At 45.2% G+C, this 20,660-nt stretch overlaps 1 protein-coding gene across 3 annotated transcripts in view; it reads left to right on the forward strand.

Moving 5' to 3' along the window:
- Positions 1-17,871, forward strand: part of C5H6orf89 (chromosome 5 C6orf89 homolog) — a 34,837-nt gene extending 16,966 nt beyond the window's left edge. For 2 of the 3 annotated variants that reach the window (XM_046004979.1, XM_046004980.1), the window contains exons 4-9: positions 8,832-8,986; positions 9,125-9,264; positions 10,522-10,651; positions 11,340-11,402; positions 14,323-14,446; positions 17,698-17,871. In XM_046004979.1, coding sequence (XP_045860935.1) covers positions 8,832-8,986; positions 9,125-9,264; positions 10,522-10,651; positions 11,340-11,402; positions 14,323-14,446; positions 17,698-17,792 — 707 coding nt within the window. In that variant the 3' untranslated portion in view covers positions 17,793-17,871. The remainder of the gene's footprint in view (positions 1-8,831; positions 8,987-9,124; positions 9,265-10,521; positions 10,652-11,339; positions 11,403-14,322; positions 14,447-17,697) is intronic. The other variant, XM_046004981.1, reaches the window with a different exon arrangement.
- Positions 17,872-20,660: the final 2,789 nt, after the last annotated feature.

Below are 20,660 nucleotides of genomic sequence, written 5' to 3' on the forward strand. Positions count from 1 at the left end.
TGTAGTACTTCTGTCGTACCTTTTTAAAATATAAAATACCTAGTATATAACACCTGGGTGGCTCAGTTAGTTAAGTGTCTGCCTTCGGCTGAAATCACGATCCCACGGTCCCGGGATTGAGTCCTGCTGAGCAGGGAGTTACCTTCTCCCTCTGCCACACGCCCTGTTCGAGATCTCTCTCTCACATTCTCTGTCTCTCAAATAAAAAATAAAATCTTTAAACAATTAACTAGAATAAGGAGGTTATTTGGAGTAAGGAAACCTTAAACATTAAAAAAGTTAGGGGAGCGCCTGGGTGGCTCAGTGGGTTAAAGCCTCTGCCTTCGGCTCGGGTCATGGTCCCGGGGTCCTGGGATCGAGTCCCGCGTCAGGCTCTCTGCTCAGCGGGGAGCCTGCTTCCCCCTCTCTCTCTGCCTGCCTCTCTGCCTCCTTGTGATCTCTCTCTCTGTCAAATAAATAAATAAAATCTTTAAAAAAAAAAAAAAGGAAGTGACTATCCAAATTCCACAGGGCTTTATCTGGTGCTGCAGGGAGGGGATAGAAGAGAGGACTGGAGAGAAGTGAGATGCAGCATATAAGGGGGCTGAAGAAGAGCTGTGTACTGGAATGGCATAGGGTGGTCGGCTCTGTGCTGTTGGCTATTTTCCAGGGTATGATTTTGCTCACTTTGTGGTATGATGGTTCCAGCCAGTTGTGTAGAGAACACATCAGATGAAGCATTTTCAGGTAGATGGAGGCCAAGTGGGGAGTCTGGGTACTTCTTTTGTTGTTGGGGATTTTATGGGAAGGGGAGGAAGGAGCCCCAGCTGTGCACCCCCACATACGCCCAGACAATTCACTACCTGGCCATTCGTCAGTCCCTTCCCACCAAAATATAAGCACATTCTTTATCCACCTTTGGTGATCTCAAGTCTGTAGAGAGATTAAAAGTAGCTCTCCCTCTTGAAGTTTGGCTCCTCTAATTCAGATGGATGGCATAAGCTACCCCATTCCAATGATCCATTTTTCCTCATCGTTTCCCTTCTTTCTTTGCTGGCCACCAGCCTGGCCAGTGTCTCTGCTCCTGTCAGGTACCACTCCAGAGGCCTGCCTTCTAAGATGACCGAACTCTACATTTCGTAGTTGATACTCTCAGCTTAAGTTTTCATGGTCTCTAGCAGCATTTTTATTTATTTTTATTTATTTGGAAAATATATAAGACACATTCAAAGACAATAAAGGGATATAAGATTTTTATTTTTAGAAATACAGTTTAGGGGCGCCTGGGTGGCTCAGTGGGTTAAAGCCTCTGCCTTCGGCTCAGGTCATGATCCCAGGGTCCTGGGATTGAGCTCCTTGTCGGGCTCTCTGCTCAGCAGGGAGCCTGCTTCCTCCTTTCTCTCTCTCTTTCTCTGCCTACCTCTCTGCCTACTTGTGATCTCTGTCTGTCAAATAAATAAATAATCTTTATTAAAATAAGTACAGTTTTTTTTTTTTTAAAGATTTTATTTTTTTATTTTTTTTGACAGAGATCACAAGTAGGGAGAGAGGCAGGCAGAGAGAGAGAGAGGAGGAAGCAGGCTCCCTGCCAAGCAGAGAGCCCGATGCGGGGCTCGATCCCAGGACCCTGGGATCATGACCTGAGCGAAAGGCAGAGGCTTTAACCCACTGAGCCACCCAGGCGCCCCAGTAAGTACAGTTTTAATAAAGAAACTTCTCTCAATCATTCTAACTCCTCCTCCCACCCAACCACTGGTAATAATTTGATATACATACTTGTGAATTTTTCCATGGCTATACAGATAGGTACACTTAACATATATAAATATATTTTGGTACACACCCAGGAGGCTGGCTTATGTATATACTTCCAGCTGGACCATAAGTTGGGTACCTTAATACAATAGAAATTCATCCGCTTCCAGTTCTGTAGGCTTGAAGTCCAAAATCAAGATGTTCATAAGGCTCTACTCCCTCCAGGGAAGGTTCTTGTTTGACTCTTCCAGCTTGGTGGTTGCCAACAATCTGTAGTGCTCCCTAGCTGTGGTAACATTTCCCCCATCTCTGCACCCACCTTTACTTGGCCATTTTTCCTCTGTGTGTCTTTGTGTGGTCCTCTCATCTTCTTATTAGGGATAACAGTTGGAGTAGATTTAAGGCCCGCCTTACTACAGTATGACTTCATCTTAATTAGTTACATCTGCAAAGACCCTATTTCCAATTGTGGTCACATTCTGACTTTCCAGAAGGACTTAAATTTGGGGGGGGGTGGTTCCTATTCAACTGAGTAAATATACTTTTCCATATTTTATATTACTCCATTCTGTGAATATTCCATTATTTAAGTTTCTACAGAGGTTTTTTATTTTTATTTTTTTACTATTATAAAAAATGCACCTGGGACTTTCATATATACATATCTTTATATACATGTACTATTATTTCTGTAAGAGATTCTTAGAAGTCAAACAGCTGGGTCAAAAGGGCATGCACATTTTGAATTTTAATAAATACTACCCAGATTTTCTTCATAAACTTATATCAGTGTATACTTTCATTAGCAGCATATGTGCAGTGATATTGTCATTGTTTTGCCAGTTAGAAAAACCAAAGAACGATGTCTTATTTTAAGTTGCATTTCTTTGATTATTACTGGAATTGGATGCCTTTTCATATGCTTAATAGGCCGTTTTATTTATTTTTTCTGTGAATTACTTGTTTATAGTCTTTGCCTGTTTAACATTTTCTAATAAATAGCAGTTCATTATACATTAGAGATGTTCTTTGCCTCATATGCAAGTATTGGTTGAATCTGTCCATGTTTTCTTCATGGCATCTTGGTTTGTCTTGCTTAGGAAGCCTTTATTTTCTCCCAAAATTATAAAAATCATATTTTCCTCCAATTATTTTTAAAGTTTTGTTTTATCCATTTAGGTCCTTATCTAGAATTTATTTCAGTGTATAGTGAAAGGTAGAGATCAAACTTTATTTTCTTCCAAATAGATGGCTACTTGTCCCAACATCATTTACTGTATATCCATCCTTTCTTCACTGAATTAAAACTGACCTTTATCATAAATTAAATATCCTCATTGTGTGTATGTGGGTGTGTATACTGGATTTGTTACTACATTCTTACTTGGTTTTATTAAGTTTTTTGTCTGTTTATAAGATTGCAGTTCTCATTATTTGCTATGGTTATGTTCTATAAAGTCCCTACAAATAGTGAATTAGTGAATATGGATCCATTGCCCTTAAGGGAAATCAGAGTTGTGCTTCTGAGAGTCTCTGGCCACATTTTCATCAACTGAGGAATACTTGACTTTGTTTTATGTATGTTTTTGTTTAAAGATACCTCATTTAATACATATATTATTGACTCATTAACGTTGAATTCACATTCAACAACACTATATCTCATGCCTAAACAAAGCTTATCCAACACATATATTTTCTCTGTAAGGCACATCACAGCCTGCTTGCACTTAAGAATGCTAGAACTTTAGCACGATGTTTGGAAGCCTTTTTTTTAAATTAACTACTTGTCGAGCAGTTTTGGGTTTGTGTTCAGAGCAAAATTAAGCAGAAAGTACAGAGAGTTCCCATATACCACTGTCCCCACAATGCATAACCTCCTTGGGAGCCATTCTAAACAGCAAAATCATCAATAAAAGTGCAAAAAAATGTAGCACCAAATGGCAAAAAGGACACTCATTTACAGTGTGAAAGGTGAAACAAAACGGCCAAGTGTCACCTTCTTCCACTTCAGCTAGGATTTGTCACTCTGCATGGCTGGGGATGACTGCGAAAGTACCACAAGAATTGATTGGGGTTACAAATAAATTTCAGGGAGTAGGCAGATTCACAGATCAGAATCTGTAAATAGTGAGGATTGACTATTTTAATTACAGTCACTTTATAGAATGCTACTATTATATCTAGAAGAGCAAGATCCTTTTTTTTTTTTTCAAGAATTTATGTTAAAAAAAATTACATTCTTTAAGTTCAGTAAGAGAAAGACAAAAGAGGGCCACCTGGGGGGGCTCATTTGGTTGAGCATCTGCCTTCAGCTCAGGTCATGATCTCAGGGTTCTGGGGCGGGGGGGGGGTCAAGCTCTGTTTTAGTCTCCCTGCTCAGCAGGGAGTCTGTTTCTCCCTCCCTCTGCCCAACCTGGCTCCCTTGCTCCCTGCCCCCTACACTCTCTCTCTCGCTCGCTCAAATAAATAAATAAAGTCTTTAAAAAATGGGCAAAAGATCTGAATAGACATTTCTCTAAGAAAGATATGCAGATGACAGGAACATAAAGTAGTGACGCTGCTTTGGAAAACAGTTTAGCTGTTCCTCAGAAAATTAAACACAGAGTTACCAAATGACCTAGTCATTCCACTCCTAGGTATGTACACAAAAGAATTGAAAACACATGTCCACACAAAAACTTGTATGCAAGTATTCATAGGAGCGTTGTCCATAACAGCCCCAAAGTAGAACTGTCCAGCAACATATGAATGAATAAACAAAATGTAGTATATCCATGTAACAGAATATTACTTGGCAATAGAAGGGAAAGGACAACTGACACGGACTGTAGCATGAATGAACCTTGAAAACATTAGGCTAAATTAAAGAAGCCAGACACAAATGACCATATATTGCACAATTCCATTTATTTGAAATACCAGAATAGGCATATCCAGGGAGACTGAAAGAATAGTGGTTGCTTAGGGCTGGCAGGAGAGGGGTTAGAATGGGAAAAGTTCTACTAATAGGTATAGGGTTTCTTGTTAGGGTGATGAAAATGTTTTAAAATTAGATAATGGCGATAGTTATTACAACTGTGAATATACAAAAGCTACTGAATTATAAAGTTTTTTTTTTAAAGATCTATTGATTTGAGAGTGGGAGCGGGAGGGAGGGGCAGAGGGAGAGGGAGAATCTCAAGCACACTCCCTGCTGAGCGTGGAGCCCATTTCCAGACTCAGTCCCAGGACCCTGAGATCATTACCTGAGTCGAAATCAAGAGTCTGCCGCTTAACCTTGACTGATCCACCCAGGCGTCCCTGAATTGTACACTTTAAATGAATGAATTTTATGGTCTAATAATTATATCTCAGTAAAGCTGGTTTTTTGTTAATGTTTTATCTACAAAGAGAAAGCAAAATAATGCCACTTCCCTCCAGTCCTGCCCCTCTTCATGCCCCACGTGGAGAGAGGCTTGAGCTGTCTGGTGACCCATGAGCAGTCAGGGGTGAGGGTCCTCGGGTCCACCATCTGCCCAGGGTCCGTCACATGGGCTCTTACTGTACTCTCTAATGGTATCCGGGCCCGAGGGGGGCATCCTCCATAGATCTGAAGCGGCGACCAAACTTTGTAAGTCATTTGTATTACCAAGGACGCCTCTGGCCCAGAAATTCCAGAGTTAATCTGGGTAGGGGATGGATTACTGCCTGTTGCTGTTCTCACACATTTACTCTTCTAGATGAACTTCAGAATGGGATTGTCACAGCCTCATCCCACCCCATCCCACCTCACCCCACCCCACCCCACCTTCACCATAAGAACTCTGATGGAAGACTATCCAAGTTCTGATCTTTGGGTAGACTTGGCCTCTTTTTAATATTTAGTCTTCCATCCTGGATCACGGTATGATACGTTTATTTATTCAGGTCTTATTTTATGTTCTCCAGTCAAATACTACAGTTTACCTTTCTTGTGAAACTTACTGCTAGTTATGAATGAGGCCTTCTTCCATTTCAGTTTTGCAGTGAGAGGAAGAGGTAATTGATGTTCATGTGTCTAGGTGTGTTTACCTTACATTCTGCCACTTTACTCAGTCCTCTTTGTAGTACTCTAGTCTTTTTTCCCAATTTTCCCTTCCTGGGGTTTTCTTCCTCTGCCTCTTTTTCAGGGCACCTCTGCCTGGAAATCCCAGGAGTGTCTAAAGCTCCAAATAAAACAAATTCAGTAAGTCACAGCTAAAATGATCTCTCTGTGCCCTTAGGTTCAGAACTGCTCACTGCTAGCCTCTAGCCCTTAAAGCATGTTTGTATGCGTTAAGAGAAGATGCCCCTTTCTCTGGACACTTGACTCTTATCTCCTGGAGAAATTGCCATAATTAACTGATTCAGTTGGAATAGGATTCATGCCTGTAAGAACATATCATGGTGAATCTGCAGGTCCCCAGTGTCTCCCGCACCTGGGCCCCCTTAGACAAGGCGTTCTCGGGCAATCTCAGCGCACAGCATTCTTTAGGTCTGTAGAGTGCTGTCACTGCCTCAGTTTACCTCTCATTATATGTCACCTCTTGTCACAGTACAACCTCCGCCCCCCCAAAAAAGGACAAAAACAAAGTACAATCCAATCTTCCTCTTCCCAGCCTCTCTCTTCTCAAACCCTCTAGTCACAGCCCAGAATAACCTTCCTAAAGCATTGGAAACCCCTACCCAAAAGCCTTTGCTGGTTCCTTATTTTGGTCAGAGTCAGAAGTACTTCACTCCCTGGAGGCCCTCATCATAGCCATGCTACTTTTCCTTTCTGCCGCCACCCGGTCTGTGATCTTCCCACCACACTCTGGTGCCTTGGTCACTGCTGTCACCGTTCACTCTCTGCTTGCTCATCTGTAAAGGGAGAAGAGCAGCACCTCCTCAATAATTTTATTGAAAAAGTAAATGATAGAGCATGTGAACATGACTAGCATGGGGCCTAGCATTTAACACGTCAATGTCCTTTCTCTTCCTTCCTTAGAACTCCCTCACAAGGACTTTAGAAACTGAAATGCTTCCTTCCTTAGAACTCCCTCACAAGGACTTTGGAAACTGAAATGCTATGTAACATGTTATGATTAGTTACGCCTCATTGTATGTCTGTTACCCAAAGTGCTTGTATTTGGGCAAGAATTCATCGTATTTGACCTGTAATTAGGAACATTTGAAAATATTCCAGAAGAGGGGCACCTGGGTGGCTTAGTTGGCTAGGTGTCCGACTCTCAATTTCGGCTCAGGCCATGGTCTCAGGGTCATGAGATCAAGCCCCACATTGGAATCTGTGCTGGGCATGGAGCCTTCTCTCCCTCTCCCTCTGCCCCTGTCCTCCACTCATGATCTCTCTCTCTCTCCTCCTCCTCTCTCTCAAAATAAAGAAAGAAAGAAAATATCCCAGAAGAAAAAAAAGTCTAGGGGCACCTGGGTGGCTCAGTGGGTTAAAGCCTCTGCCTTCAGCTCAGGTCATGATCTCAGGGTACTGGGATCGAGCCCCGCATCGGGCTCTCTGCTCAGCAGGGAACCTGCTTCCCTTCCTCTTTCTTTGCCTGCCTCTCTGCCTACCTGTGATCTCTGTCTGTCAAATAAATAAATAAAATCTTAAAAAAAAAGAAAGTCTAACTTTGTAGCCTCAGTGTGCCCCCTGAAACAGGTGCCATAGGAAGGTTCCTGGCTGTGCCTGGAGGCTCCTGGCAAGATAAGGATGCAGCAGAGGGTCCCCTAGCTGGCAGTCTGTCCATGACTGAGGCACGTGAGAAGGGGAGGTGCCAGCCCCCTCAAGGAAACACAGGTTCTCTCTGCAAGAGATGGAGGGGGTTTGGAGGGCACTCGGGAAACAAGCTGAGAACAAATGCAGTCTTTCCCTCCTGGGGATTTCCTCTACCCCACTACTGTTGCCTTCAGAAAACAGGGGAAAAGCACTTGCTGTCGACTGCAGCAAATGTTTTGTGGTTAGGAGTCAGTTTCCAAGTGTGTTTATTGGTTCAGAAAATTGACTTCATTTCAGCCACATTTGGCTGGCTGTTTGTCTTTTGTTCTAGGCTTTCTCCCGATTTGGATTCCATTGGGTTTGAATCCGAAACCATCTGTGAAAATTTTGGATCCAAATTAGAGTTTATCATAAGCACATATCTCAGAGAACCCAAATGAAACCCAGAGTGGAACAGAAAGCAAACAAGAAATAATGCAATAACATTAGAAACAGAATAGTGTCAGAGGGAAGGAACAGAAGGAAACTGAGAAGGGCTGCATAGAGAGAGGGAGCCAACCTTTCAGCAGAGGACCAGCCAGAGAAAGGGGTCTGAGCTGGGACAGAGTACCGTCTTTTTTGTTTGTTTGTTTTTTTAAGATTTATTTGAGAAAGAACCTGAGGAGGGGTGCGGGGAGCAGGAGCAGAGTGAGAGAGACAGACTCCCGGCTAAGCACAGAGCCTGTCTCGGCCTGATCCCACAACCCCCAGATTGTGATCTGAGCTGAAACCAAGAGTCCCACGCTTAACCAGCTGTGTATCTAGGTGCCCCACAGAGAACTGTTTTAATGGGCACATACAATTTACTTCGTACCAGAGATGGGCCCATGAGAAGTCCTATTTCCTCTCCATCACTTCTCTCTACCTTCTTTTCTCGCTCATCTTTCCCAGAGTCATCCTGACCTCCACTTGGAGAAGACATGCAGTGGGGTTCATCACTGATGGTGGGACCACCCTTCTGCCTCCCCAAGTGCTGTAGACTTTCAGACATTTGGGTCACTGGTTAGAAAATGGGAGAGCTCTATCTCAAGCCCCACAGCACTGAATATCTTCTCCACATGGTTGACGTTATTGATTTGACTTAGGAGATACATGTACATATTAAAAAATATTTTCCATGAAGTGTAGAAGAATATAGAGAGGAACATTCCTCTCCTGCCCACCCCTATCCCCTGTGCCCTCTATTCCCTCCCCAGAGGCTACTTATTCCATATGTACCTTCTCAGAGGTCATTCTTAGCTTTTAAAAAATCATTACATCTTTTCTTTTTCCTTTTGTTGCTGAGGCTGAGGATTTACCTGCTGTGTTCTTTTTGTATCTGCCTTCTCCGTATCCCCTCCTCTCACAGACTTTGACCCTTGGTGGACAAACAGCTGTGAGCAGAATGAGTCGGACCCCGTTCCTGCCAACTGCACTGGCTGTGCCCAGAAATTACCCCTCAAGGTAATGCTCCTGGAAGATACCCCCAAGAAATTTGAGAGACTCCATCCTCTGGTGATCAAGGTGAGCAAGAAGCCTGATTCTCCCACTGCTAGGCTATTTATTTAATGGCTAGCAAGCATCAAGCTCTGTGACATTCCTGAGAAGGAATCCCATGTTTTGTTTTTTTTCTGTCCCGCTTTTGTTTTCTGCCTTGCCAAGACCGGACAGCTCTTGTTGTCCAAGGAGCTTCAGCATTTTCTGTGCCAGTACCCTGAGGTCACAGAAGGCTTCAGCGAAGGGTTTTTCACCAAGTGGTGGCGCTGCTTTCCCAACCGGTGGTTCCCGTTTCCTTATCCGTGGTGAGTGTGGGAAAGGGCACTTGGCCTGCATGCGGTAGGAAGGGGGCAGAGCAGATGTCCAAGCAGTACTGGCTACAAGACCCTCCCTAGCCTCGTACTGGGTGAGCACTCTTCAAGTCAGATGAAAGCATCCTGATTTATTTCTGAAGACATGTTTAGCGTTTGTGTTTATGCAGACTGCTTCCCGAGTGTTGAGGGCTAGAGAGAAAGCATGAAGAACAGAAGGCCAACTTCGTTTCCTGGCACTTGTTTGTGCCAGGCTGTGTGCCTTAGTGCTTAGCATCTGGTGCTCACTGGTGATGCTCATAATAGCTCTGAAAGTAGGCACTATCATGGTCATTTTTCAGTTCAGAAACGTGGGAATCAGAGAGGTTAAGAACCTTGCTTAAGATCACTCAGCCAGGCTCAAAACCCAGATCTGTCTCCCTCTTCCTTCCTGTGTCCTGTGGAAGACACGGTCGGGGCACCTGGGTGGTGCGTCAGTTAAGCATCCAACTCTTGATACCGGCTCAGGTCATGATCTCCAGGTCTTGAGACTGAGCCTCCCATCAGGCTCCGTGCTCATCAGGGAGTCTTCTCTCCCTCTGCCCCTCCCCCTGCTCACACTCACGCTTCCTTAAAAAAAAAAAAAAAGTGAAATCTAAAAAAAGAAAACATGGTCCATTTCTTGGGTTGCTCTCTAGAAAAAAAGAAGGAAAGCCAGTCTCCATCTAGAACCATTCCAGAAGAGAATTAAAATTGCTTTTTTTGGTCTTTTTGTTAGATAATTTCTCAGTGCTTTGGTCTTTTTAAAAATTTGCCATTTATTTGCCTGATTGAATACTCTGGTTTAACTAGCCAGCTTCCTACTACATGCCATACCACCTTAGAAGAAATTTCGTGATTTTTGCTTCCTCCTCCTCCCTTCTGTTCTCCTGCCTGGCCTGCTGTTAGTTACTTCAGTCTCTTTTCCAAGATAGAATGAATGGACCATTTCTTTTCTTCCTCTATATGTTGTTTTAGCTGGACTTCATAAACACCCCACCCACATGTACAAATTGCGGCTGTGGAGTTACGTGTGTACGAGTGCATGTCACAGTTAATTGATTTGGCATGACTGTTCTTCATGAACCTAATAGTTAAGATATTGTCCTGATACTTTTCCCTGTTTACCCACCACCCACAGTTTTCCCACCCTTACTTAGCTCTCTGTTAGTCATGGAGATAGAGGCAGGCTTACCCAGCTGAATTACTTTTGTCTCTTTCAAACTTTTACAGGAGAAGACCTCTAAATGGAGCACGCATTTTACGTGAGCTCTTTCCTGTTTTCAACTACCTGCCATTTCCAAAAGATGCCTCCTTAAAAAAGTGCTTCCGTCTTCAACCGGAACCTATCATGGGTAGTAAGGTAGGACACTTTGAGAGGACTTGGGTCTAGAGTTTTCCTCTTGGCACCTGGGCTGATGTCATAATCCCTTGCTTCCCTGCATGTCAACTCAGAAGGTAAATTGAAGGGACACCCACATAATCTAAAGTTCTCTCCATCTGTTGCTAGCCAGGAGACCTGCAGTGGCCTATCCTTCCACGAAGTGTTATGCCCGAGTTTTTGCGTCCAAGAGACCACCAAGGAGCCAACACCGATGCAATTGCACGAGGGCTTATTTGGCAAGCTTAAGCTTGGGCCCAAGTGTACCTGACAAAGCGGAGTAGGGACTTGGACCTCAAACTGGATTACAGTCAGAGTGTTGGAGCCCTGGTTATTATAAAGTCAAGGCCATTTTTCCTTCTAATGAGGCACTAACATGACGACAATTGGGAGTTTCCTGGTGGAATGTTACATTCCTCCTATCAAGCGTTCTTGTTAGTGAGATTTAGGTTTAACTTTATTTCCATTTTCTTCCGCCTCAGCCTCCTTCAGTTTTATGGAGGAGAGGGCGATGTTAGGGCTTGGGGAACTGAGTTACTTGTCTCTGGAAGTTGGGCTATTGATAAGATAGCTTCTTTGTTGTAAATCTCTAGGACATTTGTAAACCAAGGGAGACTCCTGTCTTGCAGGATTGTGATCTCTGCAAGTTAACTATTTGTTTTTCTTTTAGGGCAACCAGGGGTGCCTGAGGAATGTCACACATATTACCGAGCGGGTGGAGAGGGGGTGCAAGGTATCAGCTTTTGTTTTGTCAAGATGGCTGTACTTATGTCAGGGCTAGACTCAAGGTGGGTACAGCCTTGTTTTTCTTGGCCTCCACAGAAGACGTATTTATGGAAAGTCTCCTTACCTTGCAAATCTGTTTCCTGCCCTTGACACCTGAGGTCAATCTACTTTTCTACATTAGGAAATAAAATCCTAAAATTTAAACTCCAAGCATGCAGTTAGTTTGACTTCTGTACCTCAAAGTAGACAGCAGCAAAGCTGTAAGCAGCATAACTTACTCATTTTGTGGATGGGGCCACTGAGCCCCAGAGGGAGTGAATCATTTGCCCAAGGACACAACAAGTTAATAGGCGGGCTCTACCCACCCACCCCCCATTCCCAGGTTAGCTTTCCCCAGAAATAAACAAATGAGAATCTTCAGATGGAGAACCCAAAAAGCAAAAAGCTTGAGAAGTTTAGGAATGAAAGGGTTGCCAGATGTGCCCAAGGCAGGCAGACCAGTTTGGGTAGTAACACTTCTTACTCAGTCCACGTCCAAGTACCCAGAGCCCACATTACCTCTCTGGGGCCAGCTGTTTTGTGTAGTGTCTGTTTACTTTTCTCTGAATTGCTCTTTTGTTGAATCTCATTCCTGAGGAAGGTTTTTGAGTTTAGATTGGGTTTAGATTTGGAAGAATTAATAGGATGAAATTTCCCAAACTGTGTCCCCTATCAACTCTGGGTTATGTTTTCAACCTCCCAGTACTATTGTTTGGCTCCAAATTTGCTGAATCGTGGTAAAGGAATTTCATAGCCTATAAAAACAATCATTTTGTCTAGAAGTAAGAACTTCTGTCTGCCAGCATTAGGGTGGAGGTGCTGGGCTCTTGCCTCAGATTTTAAAGAAGATTATTTTGCTGTCCCCGGCTAGAACTCAGGGCCCTAGTATGATTTCATCTTCATAGTTATGATATAATTCTGGGCGAGAGCTTTTATCTTTATCTTGGTTTTCCCACTTGACTCTGAAGTTAATTTCACCAGTCTGCTTAATAAGAACACAGAGGATCCCAGCCAGAAGGTAAATACACTCATATGTCTAACAGAGTCATTGTGTGGTTCCCAAGCATGTTTGGGGAAGGGGAGTGGTCCAAAGAGGCAGAAATCCTGAGAGTCTGGTTTCTTAGAGCATCTGCTTCCTGCCCTGGCCCAGGCTCTCCTTTCTCTACAGCCTCATTACTCCACCCTGTTGTCCACATCCCTGGGCCCTAGAGCCCAGTAAAGTCATATGTCTGTGGAGGCAGTCTTGGGATAGAAATTGGGCAGTGGAGATCCGATTGTAAGAGGCACTGGAGGAAAGAGGTGAGATCCTGGCTTCCAGGGCAACTTCACCCAGTCCACAGTGTCACCTGGGGCCTGGCCCGCTCCATCCTGTTGTCTGTTTCTTCCCATCCTGGGGGTAGAGGCACATGGTCCTGCCCCCTCTCAGGCAGGAGAGCTACATCCACTGGGTTTTGGTGTCCTGGAGGTGTCTGGGCCTCTGCCAGTCAGTCATAAGCCACTCGTCCTCCCTAGTCCTCCTCCTGTCATGACACTGGCAATTGAATGGCTCTGGTGTTGCCATGGAAACAGCATTCTGGCCAGGGCCTGTGGGTGCAACAGAGAGACCAGAGCTGGGGACAGGAGAAGATAGGGCCCAAACCAAAGCTCTGGAGGGGCCCAGTGCTGAAAAAAAAACCAGGATGTGGTCTGGAGAGTCGGACTTCAGATCCTTGTTTTCTGTGGGCACAGAAAGCCTTTTGCTGGAGGGGATAGGGAAGGGAGGCCCTAGGGTTTTTCTCTCACCATCTAGGTAGGAAGAAAAGCCTGAGCAAGACCAGCCTGATCTCTCCCTTTGTCTCTATTCCTTGCCCACATCAACACCAGGGTTCACAGCCAGACCTGGCCCACAGCCTGTTGGTGCCAGTAGTCTGCCCTCCTAAGTGAATCGTTCCTGTGGGGGCGCGGAGCCTGGCTGCCTTCTGAGGGTCTGAAATCTAAGGCCATTCTTACTGCCATTAGTTGTTCATCAGTAGCGTGATATATCTGCTCACCCAGGTCTTGCCCAAGAGTGTAAACTTGAACTTCTTGCTGCTCAGTTCTCCTCCAGACCCTGGCAGTTAGAAGTACCATTCCATGGAACATTGCCCAAAGGAAAGGCAGGCCATCTCTTTCTCTGAAAAGTCTGGCCCCAACCAGACCCTCAGAAGGTCGTGTACTTTGACCACTATGTGTTGGCCTCTCCTAGACTTGTTAAATCATACGTAGATGATTTACTTTCTACCTGCTTTGGAGCTGTGGCTAGAAATAGCCATGAATTATGAAGCTTATGCTAGATCTGCATTGCAGCTGGTGCTAAGGATGTCTCTTTAGCAGAACCCGCAAAAGAAAAATCTAAAAAAAAAAAACCAAAAAACGGGGTGCCTGGGTGGCTCAGGGGTTAAGCCTGTGCCTTAAGCTCAGGTCATGATCTCAGGGACCCAGGATCGAGCCCTGCATCAGGCTCTCTGCTCAGCAGGGAGCCTGCTTCCCACCCCCCTTTCTCTCTGCTTACTTGTGATCTCTCTCTGTCAAATAAATAAATAAAATCTAAAAAAAAAAAAAACAGAACCCGCAAAAGAGATCTCAGTACCAGGAGGTAGGGACACTGAGTCCCTGGTCTCAATACCAGGAGACGCCAGGTTTAGGAGAAACTAGTTTATTTTCATCCTTCGGACATAATTGTGAATGGTGTCATTGGTTCTCTTTTGCTTTTTGCTCAGGCTGCTAGAAAAGTCAGAGCCATATATATATATATATATATATATATATATATAGTTGTATGTTCATCTCCTGTGCCACTGGTTTTTATTTTGTTTACTTTACCTTCTCCCGTTTTTTTTTTTGTTTTTTTTTTCTTTTCTTCCCTCCAGATGTATAGGATGCATGACCTGTTCATCGTTGGCAGTGGTGAGGCCATGTTGCAGCTCATTCCTCCCACCCAGTGCCGAAGACACTGCCAGTCGGTAGCGATGCCCCTAGAGCCGGGAGATATTGGTAGGTGCCCCCGCCCTGGGTGGGGCAAGGTCAGTCACAGGATCTTTGTAGTTCTTAACTCAAGAACTATCTTGAGAATTGACACAAAGTTTCAATTAGGTAGAGTCAAAAATAGCCTTCTTTTATGGACAGAGTCAATATTTATGCTTTAGGTAGAACACTAGGCTAAGGAAGAAACGTAGCACAGAGAAATGTCTCCTTGTATATACATTTAGAATGCATGATATGTCTGTCGGTCTTAGAAGTTTCCAGTTAGAAGGCATTATAGAAAATACTGAGAGCAATCCTTTATTTTTTTTTTAAAGAGTTTATTTATTTGTCAGAGAGAGAGAGAGCACAGGCAGGCAGAGGCAGAAGGAGAAGCAGGCTCCCTGCCGAGCAAGGAGCCCGATGTGGGACTCGATCCCAGGACGCTGGGATCATGACCTGAGCCGAAGGCAGCCACTTAACCAAGTGAGCCACCCAGGCATCCCCAATCCTTTATTTTTCAGATGAGGAGCTTGAGACCCAGAAAGGAGAGGTGACCATCCCAGGTTCCCATCAGCTAAGCAAAGCATTAAGCTTTACGTGTCTTCTGCAACAGAGTCAGGCCGGGGGAGGTACAATTCTAAATTCGAGGAAACCCTTTCTGTGCCTGTTTTGCTCATAAAACAACATAAGCAGTGTGCAAGGGCAATAGCCCCGTGGGGGAGTATTACCTTTCCTGTGGCTCCCACAGCCAGGGCCCCCCTTCACAGTCATGACTCACCCTTGGCTCCATGATTTCCCAACTGTGCCTGTTCTGTGCATTATTTTCTAAAAACCTGTTCCAAGAAAACAGGTCTGAATCAACTGCTGTCCGTAGCAATCAGTTTGACGGTAGAGTTTTCTTGGCAGAAGCAAATACCAAGTGTCACAATTGCCCTCTCTGTTCCTCCTGCCTCACGAAGCCTAGGGGAAGCTTAGCACCCATGACAGAGCCCAGGCTAGTTTTCCCAACTGATTCCTTTTCATTTTACCTCCACAGAAGAACCCATTCCCCACTTCCCCCCCATTTGGAAGTAGGGTTCAGACTGCAAACTATGACAAGCTTTAATCTACGTTACATAACTTGTTTCAGTTTAGAAATGAAAATAATGCACAAATTAAGCATTAACTGATAATGAAGCACAGCTGGCCTGGCCTTTGGGAATTACTGAAAAAAAGAGGATTTTTGTGTAGAAATTGTTCTGAAGCTATTTTCCTGTAGTGGAGTGACCCTTCTGTGAGGCAGGACTATTGCACAAGTCTGTGTAGCATTTGGGGTTGAGTGTGTAGTGATGCTTGAAAAAGCTTCTGTCTTCTGTTCTACAGAAATCTGACAGTTCAGACAACTACAGAAATACCTCAGTTATCCAAAGTTTAGGTTTCTGGAGCCCACAGACGTCTAGAATGCCAATTATAGAATTAAGGGGAGTAAATGGGGGACAGGCAGTGACCAAAGAAGCTTTGAGCATCAAAGCCTGGTGGGAGTAGTGCAGAAAAGCCTCAGATCCAGAGCGTGATCACCTGCCGTGCTCTGACTGGCCGGTTTGCTGACCAGAAGGAAAGGAGGCCTATGGGTAGCAGTGTCCATGAAAGGCCAACCACAGGACAGCAACATGCGGAAGGGATGGGGACTTGACTAGAACTAAAGGAAGAGGGCAGGTCTGGGAGAAGAACGGGGTGGTGGGGGTTGGGGAGGACAGCGGGCTCTGGAGCGGTGGCAGAAACAGAAGCCATGGCTGTAGCTGCCACAGTTAAAGACGAGGACAAGAGGGCCTCCTGGGTGGCTCAGTCGGTTAAGCGTCTGTCTTCGGCTCAGGTCATGATCCCAGGGTCCTGGGGTTGAGTCCTACATCAGGCTCCCTGCTCAGCAGAGAGTCTGCTTCTCCCTCTCCCTCTGGCCCTCCCCCTGCTTGTGTGCTGTCTCTCTCTCTCAGTAAGTAAAGTCTTTATAAAAATACATAAATAAAGACAAGGATAGGAAAGCAGAACCTGACAGCAAAGGGGAATAATTCAGTGCTGCCTGTAGGATGGGAGCATCTCCAGCACCTTGGGGACCCTTAAGAATCGCACTGGTTGGGGCGCCTGGCTGGCTCAGTGGGTTAAAGCCTCTGCCTTCGGCTCGGGTCATGATCCCAGGGTCCTGGGATCGAGCCCCGCATCGGGCTCTCTGCTCAGTAGAGAGCCTGCTTCCTCCTCTCTCTCTCTGCCTGCTTCTCTGCCTACTTGTGATCTCTGTCTATCAAATAAATAAATAAAATCTTAAAAAAAAAAAAAAAAGAATCGCACTGGTTTTTGACAAAATAAGCATTGTCCTCTGAAGGACGAGGGGAAGGGGACAGGGACACACGTCACCAGAAAACCTGTGCTGAGAAGCATTTTCAAGAACAATGTAGGGGTCAGGCCTCAGAGGCTGACCCCAGTGAGCCCGCACATGTGCTGTGATTGAGGAGTCACTGCCCATGGTGACCTTTCTTGAGTCACCAAGTAGAGGTTAAATTCTGTTCAGTGCTCTCAGGTACGTCATATTCTAGAGACTTTTCCTTCAGGATATTATTAAAGTGTCAAGCTTTTAAAGCTTTTAAGTTTACAGCACATCAGTGTTTCCTGAAGAGTTCTTCAGATCACTCATAACCTGGGGTGGGAGCATGAGCCCCTTAGAAAGGCTCTTGGCAAATAGGGCTCTTGGGTCCTTTAATTTTGGGAACCACCTGTCTTGTCATTACATAGTACACGTTAGTGTACCAAAGGCTCCATAAACCTTGGTGGAACCTAGTGTTTCTCGGACTGACTTGACCATGGAACCCATTTCCCTTGGCCTATCTTTCAGACTGATGCTGTTTGCAGAACATGATTTAGGACATGCTGGTTTGAACTAATCTGAATGTTCTATCATGAGACAGTGTTAGAGATCACATGAGGAGAATTGGAGTGGAGGGGTCCTGCTCCCCCTCGGAACTCATCCTGTCTTCTTGCTGATAAAGATAACATGGGCTTGAGAATTGATGCCCAGCTCCAACCTCATCTGGAACATCCTGCCCTTTTAAACCCATTGAATTGAGTCCTCGTTCCCCCAGCAGGTGGTGGCAAGGAGGCACTTTGGTTCACAGTGACTCCTACCGGATGTCAGTTTACACAGAGGCCTAAGCACTGGGGGTGTTACTGGAGGCAGACCTGCCTTGCTCCTGCCCACAGGTATGCCTGGTCCCTGACATTTACCTGCTGTCCTGTTGCTCTTTCCCTTCAAGGCTATGCCGGTGCCACCCACTGGAAGGTCTACGTGATAGCCAGAGGGGCCCAGCCTTTGGTCATCTGTGATGGAACCACCCTCTCGGAACTATAAGAAACAAGAACTGTACAGAGGAACAACTTCGAGAGCTGAAGATCAGATTGGAAGGGGAGAAATAAAAACGATGAAACCACTTTCCAAGGTCACTTAGTTACCTGCCTTGTGCATGCGTGTATGAGCCAGCCATATGCTGGAGACCATGGCCAGAGCCTGGCCCTCCCGACTCTTCCAGCCTAGTTGCTTGGCCAGGACTTTGCCAGTACTACCTGTGAGGGATTGGGCTCTTCCATCTTCCACACCTTTTGGAACCACAGCCTCGAGGCTGCCCCTCAAGCAGGAAACAGGATTAGTGCCTTCCCTTACTCACATGGCATGATCCCTTCTGCTGGCTCCCTGGCCACAGAGAGGGCAGCCAGCAGGTCCAGACTTCAGAGCCGTCCCTCACCAGGTGTTCCTGCTTGTCCTATCTTCCTGGCCACACCACCCTGTACTTCTGTTGAAAGCCATGGCTAATTAAAGAAGTCATTGCAGTTTCCCCAGCAGCACAGGATCTAGAACCCGTGAAACAAGATTAAGTAATCTCATTGCACTCAAGAAAAGCACGGCTTTCCCAGTGTCTGTGACTCTTGGAGTCTCAGTGATGCCAGGTTGGAGTGTGATTATAATTGAAATGGTAATTCCTAAGGTAATACTTGCCTCCATTTGGTCAAGTTCTTAGGCCTACCCCCACCCCTTCTCGCTCGGCTCGCAGAAGCTGGACTCCCCGTCCTCCCTCCCTGGCAGGTCCAGAGCCCTGGACTGCTGAGGCGGCACAGCTTCTGTCAGCTGGGTTGGTTTACCAAGTGTCTTCAGAGGGGATGAGTTAGAATCCTGGCCTGGGGAGAGGGTGCCTCCCCGGGTTTGATCTTTAGGGTCCAGCTTTCTGCAGGGAAGATGTTTTACAGATGTGTCAAGCTGCTGTTGTAATGTGGTTGGGGAAGGAACTCCAGACACAACGTGTTTGCCAGCTGGGTGTGCGACTCTGGGATCCTCTGTCTTGAAATGGTTTCTTTCTTTCTCCTGGGAAACAAGGTGAGGTATTTTCATCGTTTGTAAAAATATAAAGCTTTGTTCTCCAAGTGCTTTTAATATGTATTAATCAAGTGGTGTAAATAAGGGCATACTTTTCTTCCTCTTTAACCCCCCTTTAGTCCCTTATTGATGCTGCTATTTTGATACCTGGCCTTTAGTCACACTGTCACCAAGCTGAAGAAAAAAGCCTGACTGTGGCCCTTGGTTCCGAATCGCAGGAATCAGATGAGTACAGGGTCCATGGCAGAGTGGACCAGATGCAGACAGTGGCGAGAGAAGGGGGTGTGACTCCTTGCAGGGTCCTTCCTCTGCATCCTTGGAGGTGGCCTTGGACCTTATCCCTGGGCTCTCTCTTAGCACATCTCCTGAGCAGCGTTGGGGATCAGCAAGGCACTGAAAGGCTTGTTTGTGGGCCTGTAAAGGACAAGAATGGTTCACAGAGCTCAGGGCAGAACTAATTGGCCTCTATGGACTTGAGTGAAATTAAGATAAACGGTACCTGAGGGAATTTTTCCTTAAACAAGTCTGTGCCTTGTGTGGGTTAATACAAACAAAACAAAATTTTTTGTAGATATAAAAGTCATGCTGCTAAGCAGTTATGATTTAAGAGGTTTTATTTCAGAGGGATCATCTTGAGGCCAGCTTTGCGCAAGCTTTTAGGGCCTTTGCAGTGTCCTTACCCCTGCTGCGCATGGAGAAGAATTATATGTAAACAAGTTCTTCAGAGTTTTCTTCATTTGGGCCCTTTGGGTTAACAAAAGAGAGGGTTTCCTAGAAGAAAAAGAAACTTTTGGTGACTGAGATTTCTGTTTTGTCTTTATGAATTACCCTGTGTTCCTTCTCCACTTCACTCCTGCCCTTCATACCTTCAGTGTTCATAAAATATCCACTTCAGCTCAGAACTTTGAAAACTGAAAAACCCTTGCATGTGTTGCTGTTCTGAGGTTTCTCCTGTAAAGTCCCCTAAGCCCCTGAGCTGTCTACAATTCAACCAAAAAAATGGTGTGGCAACAAAGAAGCAGAGATTTTCGTGCATTTCCTACTCTAAACTTAAAATCTATCCTGTTCAGAGTTGAAGGTCAATTTCTGCTAAGGATGGAATTTTCCAAAGAGAGTTTTCCCCTCTTAATTACTGGATACATAGAAGTAATTTGCCTTCTTCTCAAGGCAGTTCAGACAAGCAGAATACAGGAACGGCTTCCCTCAGGAATGGCCTAATTGGCAGCCCGAGGCCTTGTGTGAGGGTGCTGCTCACCCAGCTCTCGGCTTTTGGGGGAAGTGGCAGAAGTCCCTCCACATGACCCCATGTGCAGAAGAGAGTCATCAAGATGAGGTAGAAGGGTGGGGGGCAAGTATACTTGTCCGATATTGGTAACACATTATACCTCTTCAGGCTTATAAAAAGAGGCAGAACTTACCCTCTCCCCACTCTCAATTTTTTTAGGGAAGGGAGGGAGTAAAATAATACGGTTTTGAGCATAGAATCTAGGGGCACCTGGCTAGCTCAGTCGGGGGAGCATGCCACTCTTGATCTCAGGGGTTATAAGTTCGAGACCCATGTTGGGTGAAGAGATTACTTAACAATAAAATCCTAAAAATTAATAAACAGGATTTACGTATTTGGTGAGAAACAAAAGAGTTTTAAGAAATGGGCAGGTTATGGGGCGCCTGGGTGGCTTAGTGGGTTGAGCCTCTGCCTTCTGCTCAGGTCATGGTCTTGGGGTCCTGGGATCGAGCCCCGCATGGAGCTCTCTGTTCAGCAGGGAGCCTGCCTCCCCCTCGCTCTCTGCCTACTTGTGATCTCTCTCTCTCTATCAAATAAATAAATAAAATCTTTAAAAAAAAAAAAAA

Source organism: Meles meles, chromosome 5 (assembly GCF_922984935.1).
Source record: "Meles meles chromosome 5, mMelMel3.1 paternal haplotype, whole genome shotgun sequence".
Lineage (NCBI taxonomy): Eukaryota > Metazoa > Chordata > Mammalia > Carnivora > Mustelidae > Meles > Meles meles.